A 21,668-nucleotide genomic window follows, 5' to 3' on the forward strand; every position below is an offset into this window, starting at 1 on the left:
TACGACACATTTATAAATAACGCGATCTAAACCCAAAAACGTTGATTATGAATAAGTAGAACGTGTTGTCTATTTATTTAAAGTTGCGCATTTTGATGTGACGTCACATTTTTTCAACCCCCCCTCCCTCTTGCTACACATGTTCACAAATGTCTGACCCCCCTCCCCGGTGCGTGACGTCATTTATGGACGGCCCCAAAGGCTCGTTGGCAGGAGGTCACGGGTTACGTGAGGTGATTGGCAGATGGAAACCCGTGTAAATAAACACAAAGATCCTCCGTATTGCCTTAACAAACTGTTGGGGCAAGTGCTGTTAGCGAGCACTGATGAAGGCCGACCCCCTTTGTCCCCTAGTGGCGATGTTTTTTACACACCGCACCAGGTACTCATTTGAGGCCGAGTCGACCTAGGGGAGGCCTTTGTCCAGTTAAAATAATCGCCACTGGTGTTGGCTGTGAGCGGAAATAGAACCAGGGTCGTCGTATTCGTAGCGCAGCGCGCTAACCGCAACACTACCGCTTCCTACACACAACGCGCACTCACCACGCAAATAAATCGACACACACACAGACCCGCAGAGCTCAGCTGCCTCGTGTATCCGTTTCTTTGTACACGTGTTTATTGAGATGATGCCGATGATCTCGCACACCTAGCGCACGTGGCCACAACACAGGTGATGCACACCAGCACTCACCCCACACACAAAAATATAGATTTGTAATTATACCACTAATACAGTATTACTATGACTTTTTATTAATGTATTAATGTTACTCATTCGTATTATTACCAATTTGTCATTCCGCAAGGATGCGGGAGGGTTGGGAAACCTGAGATGATTAATGACGGGGACAAGATATGACGCTGACCTTTACCAGATTGAGCTAACTTTATCATGTGAAGTCAACCCTGCCACGTGGTGTCAAGCCTGCCACGTGGGTGTATAACGCTGCCACGTGGTGTCAACCCTGACACGTGGGTTTATAATGCTGTCACGTTGGGTTAAGTCTGCCACGTGGGTTTATAACGCAACCACGTGGATGTATAACCCTGCCACGTGGGTGTATAACGCTGCCACGTGGTGTCAACCCTGCCATGTGGGTTTATAACGCTGCCACGTTGGATTAACTCTGCCACGTGGGTTTATAACGCTGCCACGTGGTGTCAACCCTGCCACGTGGTGTCAACCCTGCCACGTGGTGTCAACCCTGCCACGTGGGTTTATAACCCTGCCACGTGGGTTTATAACCCTGCCACGTGGGTTTATAACCCTGCTACGTTGGGTTAACTCTGCCACGTTGGGTTAACTCTGCCACGTGGGTTTATAACCCTGCCACGTGGATTTATAACCCTGCTACGTCGGGTTAACTCTGCCACGTGGTGTCAACCCTGCCACGTGAATTTATAACCCTGCCACGTTGGGTTAACTCTGCCACGTGGTTTCAGGCCTGCCACGTGGGGGATAACACAAGGTGTATGTGCACTGCACGCGTATCTATGTAAGTCTAGTACATTCGAGTCGTGGTGCCACACGACCGGGGCTCGCACGGCGTGTGGTCACGGGTATACATCTTGTGTCGGTATGCAAGTTACACACACGCACCACACGGGACAGTTTACAGCAGTACATAGTGTGTGTGTGTATGGGACGGGGGAGGGGAGGTCAAAAAGTTTCGAGAAAGAGCCGTAAAAATTGTCCACCCACTCGAGGTCACGGCGACTACATTCACTCAAAGGGCTTTACCGTTAAGTGCTGGGCGAGGAATAAGTGCTTTAGAGTTAAGGGGCTAATTAAACAAAATACTAAATCATTCATATTATGCACGCCCAGAAAACACGCCAACGTTGGTGCAACGTTCCATGTTCACTGAGAGTCTTGACGAACTTGACTTCACAAATTCTAGATTTGAAGCTTTCGTGACCGCAAGGATTCATACTCTTAGTTCTTTCGGTAAAGTCACGTAGGTAAAAAATGAAATTAAAATTAATAAAAACTTGATGCAGCAAATCTGGCTGTGACGGTCCCACCTGATGACGGAGACTTGTGTTGCCTCCGAAACGTCGTGATTTTTTATTGTTTTATTTTTATTAATTTTAATTTCATTTTTTACCTACGTGACTTTACCGAAAGAACTAAGAGTTTGACTTAACAAACTTTCACTGGCTGCAACCTTGCTACAATTCACACGCCTGTTTAGCATGGTCAAACAACCAAAGTCATAGACCCCCCCGTATAGCCTTTCACAAACTTTTGGGGCAAGTGCTGATAAGCGAAAACCTATGAAGGCCGGCACGGCACACGACGGGGTGGGTGGCTAACACCACGCCCGGTCGCCGTTCTCTCCCCAGTGCTGATGATCTTTAACACCGGACTAAATACTCATTTAGGGTAAGATTCGACCTAGGGGGGAGACCCAGGACCTTTTCAAATATTCGTCACTGATGTTGGTCGTAAGCGGGAATCGGAACTCAAGTCGCCACATTCGAAGCGCAGTGTGTAAAGCACTGCGCCACCGCTCCCACAAATTGTGAAATATGGTCAAATAACCATTACCCCGCCCCCCCCAACAACCCACAATGGGTGGGGAGGCCCTCATCCAGCAGTGGATTTGACAAGGGCGGGGGATGTGAAATTTACAGTCAGGGGTTCGCTTGGTTGCGACGTGGCACCGAGGGTGCAAGTCGTGACACCGGGAGAGCGGTGCTGCTGCTACTGCTGCCGAATTGTGGTTGCGAGTGGTTGACCCAAGTTTCCATTCACTCTCGGCGGAGGTGCACAGAGAGACGAGAGTGGAGTGTGTGCGTAAGTCAAGGTGTTGCTGTTTTAAGTGCAGAGCGAGCGATGGATTTCACAGATTCTAATGCATGACATGCACGCGCCAAAGCCCAGTAAACGTGGAACGTTGGGCCAACCAGCGACAGGCCAACGATTTCAACTAAACGCCAACATCATGTTTAATGGGAACACCATACTTCACATACACACACACTTTATATACACATCATACACCATTTAATCTCATATACACACTGCACATCATATACACCGCATGTATATATACACACCTCACTCCATTCTCACCTTGCAGCACACGCACCCCATGCATCCCACTACAATAACACATCGCACATACACACCACGTTTACACAAAATACCACGTACACCACACACGCCACATACAGACACCACGCACACACAGTACAGACATACCATACGACATCTGCACAACAGATGACACATACATCACTCTCCCACACATCATACTCAACATTCCTGGTATAGCCACAGATTGTGGGGGGGTCAAGTGCTGTTGGTGAGCACCTGTTAAAGCTTGCGTCGTGCAAGATTGGGTGGTGTGGTGAGCAACACGCCCGGCCACCTTTGTCTCTCCAGTGCTGACGTTTACACACCATACCAAGTACTCATTTCAGACTGAGTTGAACTAGCGGAAGCCCAGGGCCGGTTTAGATATCACCCACCACTGATGTTAGCCATGGCCGGGTTTCAAACTCAGGCTGCCAGGTTCGCAGCGTAGTGCGCTAACCACTGCGCCGCCGCTTCACACACATCATGCAAATCGCACGCACACACACCATACATACATATTACACCACATTCAATCCCACATTCAATCACACATTTCATATCAACGTCATACACACGCAAACACAACAAGAGCTATAACTGCAGCTCGTCATTAGGAAGAGGGGGGGGGGTTATCCCAAGCCCAGCTGCAAGCAATGATGAAATTCTCGCTCGCCGTTTTCATCGAATGACCACGACTATGACTATGCTGCTGGTGGGCTTGAATGGGGTCCGAGGTGGAATGCACACCACTGAAGTGGAAGAATGGCTGTCACATCTTAAAGATGGCACACCAATGGTCAGTGGGCAGATCAGCTCCATGGTAGGTCCTGGTATCAAGGACATCGGCCCACATTTGCTGTTCCATCACTATGTAGTCCAGCAGATGTTCTTGCTTGGATCCGGCATGCATCCATTTTGTTGTGTGGATGCGCCGATGTCAGAACAGCGTGTTGGTGATTATAAGGCCATTGGCTGCATAGAAGTCTGGCCCATCCATGCCTTCCAATCACTTCGGTCCAGGTGTCTGTGTCATGGCTCCCCTTGGACGTTAAATTCACCCAGCAGGAGGACTCTACCCCGAGGGGCCTCATCAACCGCCACCAGGGCTGGGTGTTAGAAGACATCTGACTCAAGACACAAATCACACATCACACCACGCATCATACTCACACACATCACACTCAAACACAACATACATCACACACATTACACGCATCACACACACACATCTAGCACATCAAGTGCACATCACACACTGGTCTGGATATTGGTTCCAGGAATTGAGGTCGCGGAATTTACAGTTCTCGCCGTCATTAAAATATTACACCCTGAACGAAAAAACATCTCACAGACACGAACACGTCCTGATAGAATATGCACGTGTTGGGCTAGTGTCACAGTTAACACGAAAGCTGGGCTCAAGAGCAGGGCTAGGCTGATAGCTAGGGCTGGTTCTGGGCAAACCAGCCCATAATGAAAGAGGTTGATGTCTTCAAATTGACCGATGTCATACACAATCCTGTCCGTTAAATGTCAGACACCGTTTCAATTGCTTCTCCTGTACATTGCCAACGCGTTCCCCTCCTCACCACCGCCATCGTCATCGTCATCACTCCCAACGCCCATTGCGCATGGCGACCGACACACGGTCGTGACAACGGGGACGTTTTGTTCTCAAAATTCACGAAAAAACCCGAGACAGCAGATCGACCGATTCCACCACTACCACCCACTGACACCGAGAGAGGCACAGGGGACACGGCGAGACTCGGCACAGCGCTGGAACAAAACCCAAAAAAACATTTGAGAAACATCATGCACTCTGAGAAGAAGACACGGCGGCCGGCACAGGGGCTCAATGCGCCGAGTTAGTTGTTTCGGAACTGGACTCCGGCTCATCAGAATGCTGGCGCCCGTTTCCGCTCCGTTTCGCGAGTGCGTGCGCATCTTTGGGTTTCATCCGCCCTTGGCTCAGGATTGCTTGTCGGCGTCCATAAACCCACGAGCTGTTTGTTGCGTGTTTTTTTTGTGTGTTGTTGTTTGAAGAGCACGAGTTTTTTTTCTTCGAGTCGCTACATATTTTTGTTCCAGTGCCAAGTATGCTCGAGCCGTGTGTTCCCACGAAAGGCAACAATGCGGTTGAAGATGAGGCGGAGGGGCCAACCGGCTGGCACAGGGTGGCACGAGAGGTCTGTGGAATCCGGCCCGAGCACCGAGTGGTTAAACGAAGACAACACGGCTTGGAAACAAACACAGCTCTCATCTTGTAGGTACTGTGTGTCCGCCCGGGGCTGTACCGCACGTTTCGATTTAAAGATTTCGTGACTGCAGGGATTCATCTTCTTGGTTCTTTCGGTAAAGTCACGTAAAATAAAACATAATAAAATAATTCTGGGAATTATTTGATTGTTTTATTTTTATTATTTCCCTTCTACGAGACTTTACCGAAAGAACCAAGAAGATGTACCGCACGTGTTTGAAGCTTCGTTTGGGAGGAAAAATATACTTGAAATGTACAGTCAGGAGCGCCAATACGACAGTGGCAAGGTCAAAGTACATGTACAGCCCTTGTGAATCCACTGCTGGATAGCGGCCTCTCCATGCCGTGCGGGTCCTGCGGGTTATTTGACCAAAGTTCACCGTGCTGGTCAGTGCGGGTGGGTGCAGGCGCGGGGGAGCATAATGACAGAGGAGTCAAGTACAACAATGGATTTTTCTACACACTGCTGCCCTCTGATGCCCGTCACCAAGTGACCAGCACTGAGGGACAACTCTGACACTTTGTCGTCAAATTTCACAAGTGACATCGTGAAAGCACTCCTGTGGGCAATCTAAACATCTTCAGATTCACAGAGCCCGGAACGCAAAGCCCAAGCACGTACAGTTCTGATAGGAGTTGTTTGCCGTTTGTGTTCGGTTCACGCAGTCATCGAGAGAGAGAGAGATCGCGAGCGAGCGATAATACGTCACATTCAAAGGGTTTTTCAGAGTTCAGCAGAAATGCCCCAAGTCTCAAGGTCACGCTGAGGTCAGGCCGAGGTCACCACGGATCTTATTCCCCCTAGACACTCCGGAAACTCATCACAATCGGTGCCCAGCAGACATAGCTCGAATGTTCCAAGCTAATAATAATTATAGCGATCGACAGATATTGCTGCATGGAGAACTTCAGAGTCTTAACGTCTTGCCGCGCGGCACTCTTTGTAGGAAGTTCAAAATGTGCTTAATGTTCAGCTGTTTGTCGATCCACTGCTCACGTGGTATCAGCCACTGGGGGTTGCTTGGACATATCTGACCATGCTGTTAGAGTGAGATGGGAAAAAATTAACCCGTAAAAACAAAGTTTTTCACTATAAATCCTTTATATGCGTGGCGGCTAAAGTCCTCTCGTCCTCTGGCTTGAGATGGCTGCCACCTATGGGTCAGATGATTGCCTGCCACCATTAAGCAATTGGTAATTAAATATAATTTATTTTTTCCTAAAAAGTGTAACATTTTCACGAAAATAAATTGTCACGCACAACGAGTCTGTGTGCAAAATGTCAGCTCGATTGGATCACGGGAAGTGGGTTAAAAAACTACCGAAAGATTTGCACGGTCGTAAGCGCGCAAGCAAGCAAGCAAGTGAACTTAATATAAAGGATTTAAAAAGGTGGGAACCCAAGGACCGGTTCAGATATTGCTAGCCGTGGGCAGGAATCGAACTCCGGTAGCCAGATAACCACGCTGCCGACCGTTCTACTACTCGAGCGGGGATGAAGAAAAGGCATAACGAATGGACTTCAAAAGCCGTAATGAAACTTCGTGTTATGGAGATATTATTATTTGACAGCGTGGTGCACCGCTCTCTACGAAAGTACAGAATTAAAATTCCTGTATCTCATCTCAGGATGCTGAAAGCAACATTTGAACACAAATGTTTAAAAAAAAAGACTGTACTTTGAGAGTCCTGCTGCTAAATTTTGAAATATTTCTTTTCCGAGTACCAATACAAATTTACGCAACACAATCTGAAACATTACAAGCGGACGTTACCCCCATTCTACAAAAACTTAACAGGTTTACCGGTTTTTATTATTATTTTCATCTGACACCGATTGTGGTGGCTTGTTAGTGCTGTCACCCACAAGACTTACAGTTGTAAGTTAAATGACCTGTCAGTTGTCAAACTCGGCCCATCATCTCTGGGGGATGGTAAATTGAGTACCACTTTATTGTAGGTCAACAATGGTTCTCTATGGGGCGACTGGTTCCCTCTATAGGAATGTGGATTTTTTTTTTCACCACCGATTTTAAGACTATCAATGGACTTGGGCAACTAAAAAAATTATGATTGCTCATCCATCCATTCCACATTCTTCACGCGAGAGTTCGCTACGACCAAAAGCCTCTTTTTCAAAGGACAGATAGGCGCAGCCCTGCAATGACTTGCTCATGCCACTGCAGGCAGAAGGGCCTCCACTCCAAGGGAGTAATTTGGTCCCAACTCTTGCACGCTGGCCAGACGTTTTGGAATATATGCGCGTACCAAAACCTCACCCCCACCACACGCAACCTGCCAATCGACAGACTGTGGTGAAAATTATTGATGCTGCTGGGTGGACAGAGGGAGTCGTGGGGCGGGATATAAGAAACTTGGCCCATTAATTTGACTGCCAAGCCAGGGAGACAGAACTCAACCGGGTGACCTCTGGATTGCGAGTGCAAGTGTGCGAACTATCGTAACGCGGAATTTTATAACATCCGAGCGCTGGCTACCATTTATACCGCACGGCGCTTGAGTGTGGTGGCCTCGCCGTGCTGTGGTGACACGGTTTGCGTGCGCAGCGCTCCATGGAAAAAGAGACTTCCACTCTCGTCGACCTCTCACCTTTATCTGTTTGTGCCTTTATAGGGACGCACTGTGACTTTGATTTTTTATCGGCCTTACCCGTGATGACCTCTTGACCCCGACGCACATGAACGCATGTAAACAGACGCGTACACACACACAGACACGCACGCAGATCCACTCACACGCAAACACGCGTGTGCACATTTGTGAGTGCCCATGCACACGCATCGCACGCACACACGTACGCATGCGTGCGTGGTTGTCTAACGAGGTGACTGGCCGCTGGCTGTGACCCTGAGCAAACACAGGAACCCCGCCTGGGGCGAAGTCCGGGTGGCGTAGACGAGCGTTCCGACGCAATGTCCGGCTGAGGTATTCACTCTGTGTGTGCGACCGCGCAACAGGCGGGCACACAAGCACCCGCGTGCCGAACACAAGAACGCACGCCAACACACACTATAACAGACTAACACGCGCGCACGCCCATGAACACACGCGCACGCACGCTATGGATGGGACACCCACAGCATGCTGCCACTCCTGCCAGACAGCGCGGCTGCCAGACTTCACTCATGAACCGTTTTAGGCAACACGTGGGCACTTGTTGGCCAGCTGCCAATTACCATTGGAGGCAAGAGAATTTAGGACTGGCAACTGAGGTAGGGCTACGATCCAAAAAAATCCCATACCTGTCCTCTTGTCTGGGAAAAGGCAGTTACCGTTAGGGTTTAGAGTCGGCGACGTGAGCGGCAAAAAATATCGGTGAATTTCCGAGCGCCGGCGACAGCATCAACAGCTCTTTCGCTCCGGCGAGATGACGGCGAACGTTCACGGCACGGCGAGCCAAGTGGCGTGACGCAAACCACGAAACCACACGCTCCTCTCCGAGCCAAGGCCAGCATCGCAGTCGGGGGCGAACCCTGACCCTTCACCCTCCCTCGGCACCTGCGGCCCCCAACCTGGCCGCTCGTGGCCCCTTGGATGTTGTGTCTCCCCTCCCCCCCGCACCCTCCAGAGGCCTAAGGGACGAGAGTCCAGGTGGCGTGACGGACAGAGACCTTGATTCAGCGAGTCGCTCCCATCTTCCGGCGGCCGCAACCAGGGCGGGGAAAAAGGTTCTCGCTCGGCAGTAGAAAAAAACGACGGTGTGGAAATGGAACCACCGCCTGACATCATCGCTTCATCAATTTTAATAAAATTCACTCAGTCGCTCGTGTGATGAAAGAGTTTGTTGCCGACCGGGTCAGCATAGCAGGACAGGTTGGGTTATGGGAGGCCAGTGTTCAGGACGTCGCCAACCCAGAGGAAAAATCAGCAACCCCTTCCACACCGCACCACACCCAGTGGAACTCTCCATATGCATGTGGCTACGAGTCACGTGCCAGCTACTCCATTGATTCTACCAGAAACACTGGAAAATATTCAGTTGAGAAATTAACTCCCGGGCGGTATCCGCTCACACGTGGTGGCGTCGCACGTCACAGCGCAGTTTTCTCGCCGCGTTTCGGGGTGATCCCACTGATGGATCCACGCGTGGCGGTGCTCGCTGCGAGACGCTTTGCCTGATACCAAGAAGGGTTTGCTCCATCATCCGTGTGCCGCCCTTTAGGCCTTGCGAGGCAGCGGGCGCAACGCGCAGAGGTGGGCACGTGCCCCACACACGCATAGGCCATATATATATACGCACAAGTGTACAAATCGCTTTGTACTTATACAAACAACAAGTGCTATCGGACCTGGGTTCATCATTATTCACATGTCTGCATCTCCAGCTCTTTAAAGAAGAAATCCGAAGGTAGTCCTCCTCCTTGCAGCGTCCACCATCCGATACGCTCCACCTGGTCCCCTCTTCCCTCAGGGGGTCCAACCCTTTTCCACCCCGATCTCAGTTGTCATCACCGCCGTCACACACGTGCTTCAGCGCCACTTCTGTACAGCACCGTCAGACACTTTACATCCTCATGTGAGGGTAGCTGAGTGGAGAGCCAGACCCCGGTTGCATTCGGTGTCACTTGGTAGGGTAGACAAGGGGCCAGTAGCCTTCGAAGAAAACCAGGGGTGAGGGGTGGTGGGGGTCGTGCATCATGGACTGGGAGGGCAGCACCCTTTGGGAGGCAAGGCACCCTTTGGGGGGCGAGGGCCCGTGGAGAGGTGGGGTGTGGCACCCGCGGGAGGGGAGGGCAGAACCCGCAGAGGGGGGCGCGTCAGTCAGCTGACGGAGCGCACGGAGCGGCTGGAGCGTGGGAAGCGGTGCACCTTGACGTGCTTGGACAGGTGGTCGCTGCGCGCAAACTTCTTTCCGCACACGGGGCAGGCGTACGGCTTCACGCCCGAGTGCGAGCGGCGGTGGCGCGACAGCTCGTCCGAGCGCGAGAACCTGGGCGCGCGGACAGACGCATGCGCACGCAGGCACGCACAATGCAGACGCGCGCACATTTAAGCACATACACAGACGAGTGCACGCAGACGCGCACGCAGACGCGCACGCAGACGCGCACGCAGACGGGCGTGCACACTTGCGACTGTCTCGCTGCACTGACTTAAAACCTGCGCCTATTGCCACATCACCAGAAATCTGCCCGATCTCGTCAGATATCAGATCTCAGAAGCTAAACAGCATTGAGGCGGGATATTGTTCGGGTGGGCGACCACTGTGCACACGTCTCTCTCGGCTGCCGTAGGGCCTACGTCGTCAGCAGCGGACGGCGATGCGGCCAAATCCGCCACGGTATTTGTACTCCTCCCGTCTCCTCTACTCCTCACTTTCACCAACCCTCACGGACTGACCATGACAATGGATACGGGACACGCCATGATTGATGGATAGTGGATGTATATACAGAATGTATGTGGGATGAGGCACGGGTTAACAGACCCTACAGGGTACCTGTGCACACAGGATACAAGTTATTCAGGTCGAGCGGCTGATGCGACGTAAAATATTTTTTATCGCAGGACTTGCCTATTGTCCACAGATTTGCACAGTTTACGGATTAAAGGTGGGCGATGACCATATCACCCGGAATGTGTCAAATTTCGGAAGCTATGCAGAATTGAGCTCGGTTAGTCCTTGCATGGACGACCAACATGCAGGCAGCCACAGGCGTCGGTGCGGGCCGTGCATCACTGAGGAGTGCAACAGGCCCGGTTGTTGTACTAAAGAAACCGGGCTTCTCTGATTTCGTGAGTTGATGGTCTCAGCATGGTCACCAGTGACTCGCACGAAGACCTATAGACTCACAGAGTCTCAGACTAACACAGAGGCCCATAGACTAAGACAGTCTCATAGATTCACACAGAGACCTATAGAATCACACAGTCCCATAGACTCACAAAGACCGAGTTGTGATGAAACCGTGTTCTCTGGTGTAGTAAGTTGATGGTTTCAGCAGTGTCACCAATCACGTGAATAGAAGCAGCATATTAAAATTGTGGGTTTTCAAATAATTATCGCCCCACGCTGATAAAACCCTTCAGAGCCAATGAAGCAATGGAAGCCGTGGCCTTTCCTCATACACACACAGGGGCAGCTGCAAGAGTAGAAGAGTAGAATGCATGATAGACAAAAGCAGATCATATCGTTAACCCCGTTTAGCAAATAACTTTTGTTTAAAGTCTGTTAAACATTGTGTCGTGCTCCCCCAAAATTATCTCCCCCCCTCGCTGTAAAAAAATTCACCCTACAGGGATGTAGTTGGAAAATGTTTTTTGGAGTCGAGATATGTTTGGGTATGGCTATGGGTATTGTATTACTCTTGTTCTAATTATGCTGGCTTACCTGAGTCTTAAGACTCTTTTTCAGGAGGGTCCGACTAAGTTTTCGCAGTAACAGGGGGAACGTTGTTGCTGCTACCGTGTGTCATCCCAATTGAGTAATTTGCAAGTAACGTTTCATCGTTGCCCAATACCAGTTACGATTTGTGGGGTTTTTTCTAGCTAAAGCAGGAAACTGGAGGAAACCCACACAGAACAGGGGGAGAGAACATACAAACTCCACGCAGACAGGCACCCGAGTCTGGAATCTAACCCAGGCTCCTACTTGTTATGAGACACAAGTCCTATCACTGCGCCTTCCCGCCTTCCGGTTATAATTTATGATTATGCTTAGGTTATTATTTGCATTGGGGTTGGGGCTATGGTTTTGCTGTGGGAGCTGTCACGTGGCCTTTGACAGCCTGGGCAGCCACGTGTAGGCGACGGAAACCGCCGCGTTACGGGCGGGTGGGCGGCACGGGGCAGGAGAGGGGGGAGACACGGCGTGGGGTGAAGGCGTGGGGCGGAGGGCGGAGCGGAAGGAAGAGAGGGTAGGGGAGTGGAAAGTGAGAGAGGAGAGAGATTGTTGTGGTGTCACGTGTACCGCCATCTGCGCGGAACGCGTCGCCATGCCTCGGGGCCGCGAGAAAGGGAGAAGCGGAGATGACACGAAAATGGGCGAGCTGGGGGTGAGGGGACGGGAGAGGTGGGGCTGAAGGGATGAGAGAGCTGTTGATGAGGGGATGGGAGAGCTGGGGTTGAAGGGATGGAAGGAGCTGGGGTTGAGGGGATGGGACAGCTGGGCCCGGTTACATTGAACACACCCAAGTAAAAATGTTTCTTAGTTAACGTCGCTGTGCTTTGGAATGGAAGCGAAGGGGGAAGTTTCACTGGAGTGATTTCGTTCAACTGACCATAGGAACTAAAAACACCACCAAGTGATTTGGGGGATAGGATATCTGGGGAGGCAGGAAATGTGCTAAGATTTGAGGGACACTGGGCAGACAAAGGTCACTACACAATATAATCCACCTGGTAAAAAACTGAGTTTGACATTTTCAGACACACTGTTTGAAGAGTGACTTTGCACAGTACTGGAATATCCACGCACAGGTTACTGATAAGAAACTGGAGGATTAGCAAGTGAAGAACTGGCATTGATAAACCCAAGGGTTAGGGGATCGGAGAACCCAGGATCCAGATACACGGGAAGGGAAGAGGGAACCAGGGATGACAGACGTGGGGGACACATAGCAGATAAGACCGATGGAATGTAAAACCCAGGAGTGAGAACATTTGGGAGTAATTCAGATCATGGAACAGAGAGAGCTCGGATCAAGGAGTTGAGAAACCAGGACTGACACTCAAGAGATGTGAAAGCCAGAGATAAAAAAAAACACGGGGGATTGGAGACCTGAAAGATGAGAGACTGAGGAAAGGGAGGCAGAAGATAAAACGACATAAAGAGGAAAACCCCGATGCGAGACCCAGGAAGATGATAGGGTTGTGAAACCAGACTTTCCTTCAAAAACCCAAGCAAACAGTGGAATGGACATGCGGAGACATCGGACCAAATAGCAAGTGGCTGAAAGATCCACAAAAATAGGTCTCATAAGGCCCAGAACTCATCCCCGCAAATCACCCAATCCCTCACCTCCATCCGCATCCTGGCCAGGTGCAGGCAAAGGGCTTCTCTCCCGTGTGGCGCCGCAGGTGCGCCTTTAGGTGGCTGCTCTTGGTGTACATCTTGTTGCATCCCGGATGCTCACACTTGTGCATCTTCAGCACTTCGTGGGCCGCCGCCACTGCAACCGCCGCCCCGTGTGGGCCTCCTCGCACCGTCAGCCGCTGGCCCGTCACCGGCACGCCGCTCACCATGAGGCCACCGGGCCCCTGCAGCGCCGCGCCGGGCTTGGCCGCGATGGGCACGGGAGCGATGCGCACGTAGGGCCGGCACGACGACGCGGGGCCTTGCGGCACCAGCGCGAATGTCTGGCCCTGGATGTTGATGAGCAACTGCGCGAGCTTCACGCCGCCCGCCGGGATCGGCGGAGGCGACTGCCCAGCTGCCTCGGCCGACTGTTCCGCCGCTGGCGTCGCCACGGGCTGCACAACGAGTGGTAACGTGGACGTCGGACGGATCGTGCTCGCGCCGCCAGGGCTGCCGGAGCAGTTGATGCCGCCGATGCTGCTCGTGCCTCCTCCACTACCGCCGCCACCGCCGCCGTTACAGCTGCTGCTGCCGCCGTGCTTGTTGGTCTCTGTCGTGGCCTCAACCTTGATTGTGGCCGAGCTGTCCGCGCCGTTCTTGAGCACCTGCATGTGCTCCTGCAGGAACTCCTCGATCTCTTCCAGCGTGGGTCTGAAGTCACCCGCGAGGTCCGGGAGCTCAAGGGTGCACACCTGCTGCTGCTGGTGGTGGTGCCCCGTGCCACCCCGTGCCTCATGTTGCAGCTGCAGCTGAGGTGTCCCACCGCTGCATTGTGGGCTGTCGCCGCCACTGCTGCTGCCACTGCATGTGGAGCGCGGGCTGCTGCTGCTGTTGCTGCTCGTGTCGCTGTCGCCCTCCGAGCCCAGGCCTTGTTCGCTCGCTCCGCGCACCTCGTCCGACTGCATGTGTGGGGCCTCAGCCGGGATCACCTCCACCATCCCGGGGACCCTGGGACCACGGGGACTCGCCGCAGGCCCAGGTCCCGGGACTTGGGGTCCTCCTCTCTCTCTCCCCTCCTCTCTCCGGTATTCTCCCCTCTTCTCCCACCGTGGATCTTGCTCCCTTAACTTCTCTCCCTCTTTCACGTGGTGGCGCCAAGGAATCTCTCTTCTCTCTCCTCTCACCCCGACCACTGATCTCGTGCTCTCATCTCCTCCCCGGCCCGTCACCTCAACTCCCCTCCTCGTGCCAAACGGTCCTTGGGCACCCCCCCCCCACCTCTTCTTATCCTGCCTGTACCTCCACTCACATCGGCCCTGTCTGTGGGCCACCCCCTCTGCTGCTACTCCTCCTCTCTTCTCTCAATCAAGGAGTTGAGCCTCACCAATTCTCTCCTCTGACCGGTCTCCACGTGCAGCCCGCGTGTCCGTATCCTCGCCGGGAGAGGAGGAGGAGGAGGAGCGCTGAGCTGGGGTGGGGGGCCCACGCTCCCCGGCCCTAGAGGGTTGGGGGGGTGAGAGGCGAGGTTATAGTCACGGTGTAGTTATGGTGTGTGGTGGGCACCCTGTGGCTCTGGAGCCGAATGCAGCTCACTAAGGACTCTTTCTAGATTTGAAGCTTTCGTGACTGCAAGTATTCATATTCTTAGGGTTTTTCGGTAAAGTCACGTAGGTAAAAAATTGTAATTAATAAAAGCAAAAATAATAAAAATAAAATAAAAATCACGACGTTTCGGAGGCAACACAAGCTTCCGTCTTCAGGTGGAACCGTCACAGCACGCTTGTTGTATTATTACTTGAAATGTCGTGATTTTTATTTTATTTTTATTATTTTTACTTTTATTAATTTTAATTTTTTACCTACGTGACTTTACCGAAAAAAACCTAAGAATATGAATAAGGACTCTTTCGTGATGTCATTTATTAAGGACCACCGGTCTCGTATTGAAACATTCAGGGGTCTTGTTTTCTTTCACACCGGATTAACAAAAAATGGCTCTTATTGTTATTTTGGTTGCTGATCCCTGGCGTGGTATTTGTGCACTGCGCACTGTGTGCACACTATTTGTATGTGTACTGTTGACTCTTTAGTGCTGTTTGTGTGCTGTATATACTGTTTAGTAAATCGATTTATTATCCGGTGATGCTGGTGCTGCATTGGCAGTGGTGTACCAGCACAAACATGAACAACAAACTCAACACACTCCGTGTCAATAACAATGTGTGTGAACCTAAATTAAATAAGTGCACAATAGCCGACGTTTCGGGTAATGGCCCTTCGTCACGGCACATTGAGAAGCCAGAGAAGGAGGTAGTGTTTACTGTGTACAGCTGTCTGGGTATTGTATCTGTAGTTACCTTCTGCACTTTGAGTACTGCGTATACTGACTGTGGACTGTTAATTGTGTACTGTATATAATGTACGAATGTTGTACGAGTACTGCATGTGTACTGTGTTATTAGCAGCATACATCAGTAACCACACACGCGTTTGTTTCTTTAAGTCCAGGTTCATATCGATCAGCGGCAATTGCACAATGAAGCAACCTCTTGCGTGGACGCGTTTCGACATCCTGGGTCTCATCAGCATCGTCAGGATCGTTATGCTTGGAATGCTTGCTCCTGCTCCAAATATTGATCACTCCGTGGCCTATCCACTGCTGGTTGAGTTAAGGTAACACCGATCCGCGATGTAGCAATTACGTACCGATAATCTTTGAGTGAGCTTGTAGCGATTAATAGTTGATAACCTGTTATTACGGTGTTGGACTCGTTAACGCCAAGCATTGTATTCAAACGATGTGCAAATCACATGCAAAATACATGTGAATGTTCTCTGCGGTAACTGGAAAATAATCGATTGTTTACATCGACTTGCGGAGAGGCAATCGTCGGTGATGAATCCAGTATGGAATATAGATTGTAATTGCTTATCAGTTATTTATAATTAATCAGTATATAGTTATGATTGTATTTCGATTTAAAGCTTTCGTGACTGCATGGATTCATCTTCTTGGTTCTTTCGGTAAAGTCACGTAGAAGGGAAAAAATAAAATAATAAAAAGAAAACATAATAAAATAATTCTCACGACGTTTCGGCCACAACGCAAGCAGCCGTCCTCAGGTGAAGAACAGGTCTGCCTTCAGACGCTGTCCTTCCGACAGACCTGTTCTTCACCTGAGGACGGCTGCTTGCGTTGTGGCCGAAACGTCGTGAGAATTATTTTATTATGTAAATTTTTTATTATTTTATTATTTCCCTTCTACGTGACTTTACCTAAAAAACCAAGAAGGTTATGAATTGTGTTTGTTTGCATACATAGCTACATACAAATACTGTACAAACACCCCCTGTATAGCCTAAACAGACTGTTAGGGCAAGGGGCCGTCCATAAATGACGTCACGTGATTTTGGACGATTTTTTACCGCCCCCCCCCTCGTCACACGGCGTCACAAAAAGTCAGACCCCCCTCAAATATGACGTCACAAAGCTCTGCTCCCCCCCCCCCCCAAAATAAAACATGCTTCAAATCGTTTTAAACTATTATCATTGTAGTGCGTATTTAATGTGGCGCTGCACTCTGATGTTGTAGGAGAAAACATTTATTAAAAAGTGTATTTAAGTAAGTAGAACGTGTTGTCTATATTTATTTAAAGTTGCGTATTTGGATGTGACGTCACATTTCTCACCCCCCCCCCCCTCGGCACAAATGTCTGACCCCCCCCCCCTCCTAGGTGCATGACGTCATTTATGGACGGCCTCCAAGTGCTCTTGGAGAGCAGCACCTATGAAGGCCGGCACAGCGCACAGGGAATGATAATGACAAAGATAAGCACACTGAGGCTCACCACCACCACACACACGCACAAAGGACTTTCATCGGTGCTGCTGTTAAATTGCTAGCCGATTTGCGTTACAGACCGTTGAACCTGCGCCCAACAACTTCGATTGTAAACAAAATCACACACACCCACAAGTTAACACTGCACACACAATCATACACACGACACACACACACGACACACACACATACACAATCACACTGCACACACACACACACAAGTTAACACTGCACACCCATACACAATCATACACACGACACACATACACAATCACACTGCACACACACACACAATCACACCACACACACACAAGTTAAACTGCACACACACACTCATACACACGACACACACAATCACACTGCACACAGACACACACAGCCATTCTCATACAGACATACTGCACACACATACACAATTACACACACTCATGTCTTACACAATCATAATACGACACACTTTCACTCACACATATATACAATCACACTGCACACGCATACACCTCGTGCATAGACATCCCCATAAAACACGCTCACACAAACTCTCGATACACAGCGTAACAGGACCCTGCGGGGTGGGCTGGTAGGAACGAATAACCAAAGAATATAAACATAATGTATTATTACACTTGTTAAGCCAGGAAAGCCCCACTGAGTCAAAAGGTTTTTGTAGGGTCCTGCCAAGTGTTTGCAGTAGGGGTCGATGTTGATACACGGACGGACGGACGGACGATATAATCTATTGGTGGTCTGGTCCACTTCGTTCCTACCAGTATAATGTCTCATACATACTTCACATACATACACAATGACACGGCACGCACACACATACTTCTCACTCACATTCTCATACACAATGACACACACTGTGACCTACCCACACACCCATTCACACGTACCAACACGTGCACACAGTGCTGTACACGTGCACACAGTGCTGTATACGTGCACACAGTGCTGTATACGTGCACACAGTGCTGTACACGTGCACATCGTGCTGTACACGTGCTGCACACCATTCTGTACACGTGCACACCGCGCTGTACACGTGCACACCGCGCTGTACACGTGCTGTACACGTGCACACACGTGTGCACACGTGCTGTACACGTGCTGTACACGTGCACACCGTGCTGTACACGTGCACACACGTGCACAACGTGCTGTACACGTGCACACACGTGCAAACAACACATAGATCCCCCCCCGTACCGCCTTTATAAGACGTGTTGAGACAAGTGCTGCTAACGAGTAGCACCTATGGCACCAGCACACGAGGTTAGGTGGTGTGGCCAGGACCACGTCCGCCCGGCCGTCTTTGTCTCCCCAGCGGGCACACGTTTACACTACGCACCCGGTATTAATTTAAGGCCGTGTGGACCTAAGGGTGGAGGTTCCCAGGAGCGGTTCATATTTTCGCCACTGATGTTGCCCGCGTGGGGGGGGGGGAACGCGGCTCACGAAGTGTGTGTGTCTCGTGTGTGTGTCTACGTGTGTGTCTGCGTGTGTGTGTCTACGTGTGTGTGTCTCGTGTGTGTGTCTACGTGTGTGTCTACGTGTGTGTGTCTACGTGTGTGTCTGCGTGTCTCGTGTGTGTGTCTACGTGTGTGTGTCTACGTGTGCGTGTACGTGTCTATGTGTGTGTTAACGTGTGTCTCGTGTGTGTGTACGTGGACGCACGAATGCGCATGTACACCGCAACTCTTCCGTTTCACACTCCCATAACTTGGAAAACTCACTCCGGGAAATCTTTTTATAAAGGTGACCATCGTCACTGGCAAAAGGCGAGATGGTTGGGGTGGAGATGGTTGGGGTGGAGATGGTTGGGGTGGAGGGGTAGGGGGGGTCCCCCCCGCCTCCCCCTCTCCCTGCCGCCTCCCCTGCACCGGGCCCCGCCGTGGCCGCCCCGGGCCCCGCGTCTCTCTCCACGCCACGTGGAGCCCGCGGAAGGGGGTCCCACGCGGGGGGCGCTCGGTCGAGTGAAATGAGTTAAGAAATGGATTGGTGGTGGGTGGATTGATGGAATTGTGGATGAACTGTGTATGTTTAACTTATTTCGCACCGTACGTAGCCAAAAAGGTCCGGTGGAATGATAAAAAAAAACTAAACGCATGGGTGGATACATGGATTCGCTAAGTAAATGATGGATGGTGAGATTGGTTGGTGGATGAAATGAGCGAACAATGGATCGGTGGATCATACTCTTAGGTTTTTTTTCGGTAAAGTCACATAGGTAAATAAAATAGAAATAAAATAATATCATAATAAAATAATTAATCACTGATCGGTGGATCAATTGATTGCCGAGTGGATGGAAATAATTCTGGAGTTATGGATGGATGAAATGAGTGAAGTTATGTATGGATGGGTGGATGGATGTGAAGGATTGATGTTATTAGATAGGTGGATTTAGAAGGGGCGTTAATTAAATATAAGTTGAGTGGATCGATATCTGGGAAATAAGGGGTGACGGAAAGGCGGATCAACGATTTGGTAGGAACTTAAATGAACATTTAAAAGTACTGTAGCTGGAATGGCTGGTTGGAATGCGAGCAGCATGGACGGTGGACCGATGGATGACACCATGAAGAGGTGTATGGGAGAGCTGTGAAGGATTGATACAAGGGGGGGGAGATGGAGTGCACGAGTGTCGAGCGACAGCCGTGAAACTCTGTCTCTTGCAGTCCCCTTACAGACAGGACACCCTCCCCGCCTCTCGCCTCGCCACCTTCCCGAGCCCCGTGTCCCCTCGCACGCAAACACGGACCAGAGACAACGTCGCGAACGAAAAGCGACCCCTTACATTTAGAGCCCCCCCCCCCCACAGCTTCCACTCCCAAGGCCCCCTCCTCCCCCCTTCCTGCAAAGGGGGGCACGAGCAAAAAGCCAGCACTCTTACCATCAACATAATCAACAACAACATCAACAACATCAACAGCACTTACTCGTTGTGCAGCCCCCGGCGATTGGCCCCACGTTTTGCTACTCTCTCCCGCGATGGGTCGCGTGCTGCTGTTGATGCTGTTGTTGATGCTGCTACTGCGGTTGGTGATGCTACTGCTGCTGTTGATGATGCTACTGCTGCTGCTGGTGTTGTTGTTGTGTCGTCAGAGAACTCCCCTCTCTATCGAGGTTGCTGCCGTTCAGATGTCGCTTCCATCCACCCGCGTTTCAGCCACTCCACATCATCACATGACGGCGGTGGGGGAGGGCGGCTTGTGCGCGGGGGATGTGTGTTGTGGGGGGATGTGGGAGTATGTGTGTGTGTGCGTATGTGAAAGGTGGGCGGTGGGGGGTGGTATGTGTGTGGGCGTATGTGATAGATGACTGTGTGTGTGCGTTTGATGCTTGAGGGGTATGTGCGTGTGTAACTGGTAAAGTGTGTGTATGTGGTGGGGGTATTGTACGCGTAATGGTTAGGTATGTGGGTAGGGGTAAGTGTGGATGTATGTGATGAGTGGGTAGTGTGTATGTGTGATAGCTTGGGTATGTGCGGGGTCGGTTGGTATGTGCTCCGTGGGTAAGAAAGGTGAGTTTTGTATGTGTGTAAATGTGAGATTTGGTGTGGAGAGAGACTGGGTATGTGTGTTCATAGGCTGGTTTTGTGTTTGTGTAAACACGTGTTCGATGCAATGGCGTCACAAGAACGGAGGCTCGGCGGGTGACATCACATGACCAACCCTGCCTCCACTCTCTGGCGTGAGAGAAGTGCGCGTGTGAATGAGATCGATGTGTGGCTATGTGTGATACAGTACATGACATTCGTGTTGTGTGCTGTGCCAGCCTTCATAGGTGCTCGCTAAAAGCACTTTCCCCAACAGTCCGTGCCTATCCTGTATGGGGTAACTTTGTGAACGTGACAGTGCGTGTATATTTTTTATATCAAATGTACTGGGGAGACAAAGGCGGTCGGGCGTGGCGCTGGTCACACCAACCCCCGTGGTGGGCCGTACCGGCTTTAATAGATGCTCGTTAACAGCAACTTGCCGCAACAGCCTGTGGTGGACTACACGGGGGACCATTGTCTTTATCTCTGCGTTTCAATGTTTGTGTTGTTGTCTTTGGCACCGCAATGCAAAGCACGTCCACGTGTTACCCTCGCGCGTGTACCACGTGCAATGACGTCACGGGCAGGGAGGCTCGACGGTGACGTCACGAGCGCGGCGGGGCTCGCGTCGGGGGAAGGGAGGGGGGTTGGGTCGTATCGCCGCTCCTGATTGGCTCGGTGTGTGTGGGGGGGGGGGCGGTGTGACGTCACCGCGGGTCGCCTCGCTCAGCCACTTGATGTCACCCCTCCCCTCATTCTACCCCTTCGCTGCAGGATGTGACGTCACGGCTATCACGTGGCGCCTTGCGTGCAAGTGACCTTGGGTGCTGTGGAGGCGAGACCGGCTCCAACCGGCACACACTGGCACCACGGGGATACTGACACATTGAGAGATACACTGACACATTGAGAGATACACTGACACATTGAGAAATATACTGGCGTCACGGGGATAC

The 21,668-nt window shown here is 51.0% G+C and overlaps 1 protein-coding gene across 1 annotated transcript; it reads right to left on the reverse strand.

Annotated features, from left to right (window-relative positions):
• Positions 1-581: 581 nt before the first annotated feature.
• LOC144729333 (Krueppel-like factor 15) lies at positions 582-20,766 on the reverse strand. The gene is made up of 3 exons (XM_078609518.1): positions 20,111-20,766; positions 13,330-14,823; positions 582-10,299 (listed from the first exon to the last, which is right to left on the reverse strand). The coding sequence occupies exons 2-3, from the start codon at positions 14,322-14,324 to the stop codon at positions 10,131-10,133; spliced, it is 1,164 nt and encodes a 387-aa protein (XP_078465644.1). The 5' UTR covers positions 14,325-14,823; positions 20,111-20,766; the 3' UTR covers positions 582-10,130.
• Positions 20,767-21,668: the final 902 nt, after the last annotated feature.

Source organism: Lampetra planeri, chromosome 32 (assembly GCF_965212315.1).
Source record: "Lampetra planeri chromosome 32, kcLamPlan1.2.h2, whole genome shotgun sequence".
Lineage (NCBI taxonomy): Eukaryota > Metazoa > Chordata > Hyperoartia > Petromyzontiformes > Petromyzontidae > Lampetra > Lampetra planeri.

Coding starts and splice junctions, on each gene's coding strand:
- LOC144729333 (XM_078609518.1), bottom strand. CDS start 14,324: ATGGTGGAGGTGATCCCGGCTGAGGCCCCACACATGCAGTCGGACGAG. Junction 10,300..13,329: donor TGGCCAGGATGCGGATGGAG/GTGAGGGATTGG, acceptor CCGCGCGCCCAG/GTTCTCGCGCTCGGACGAGC.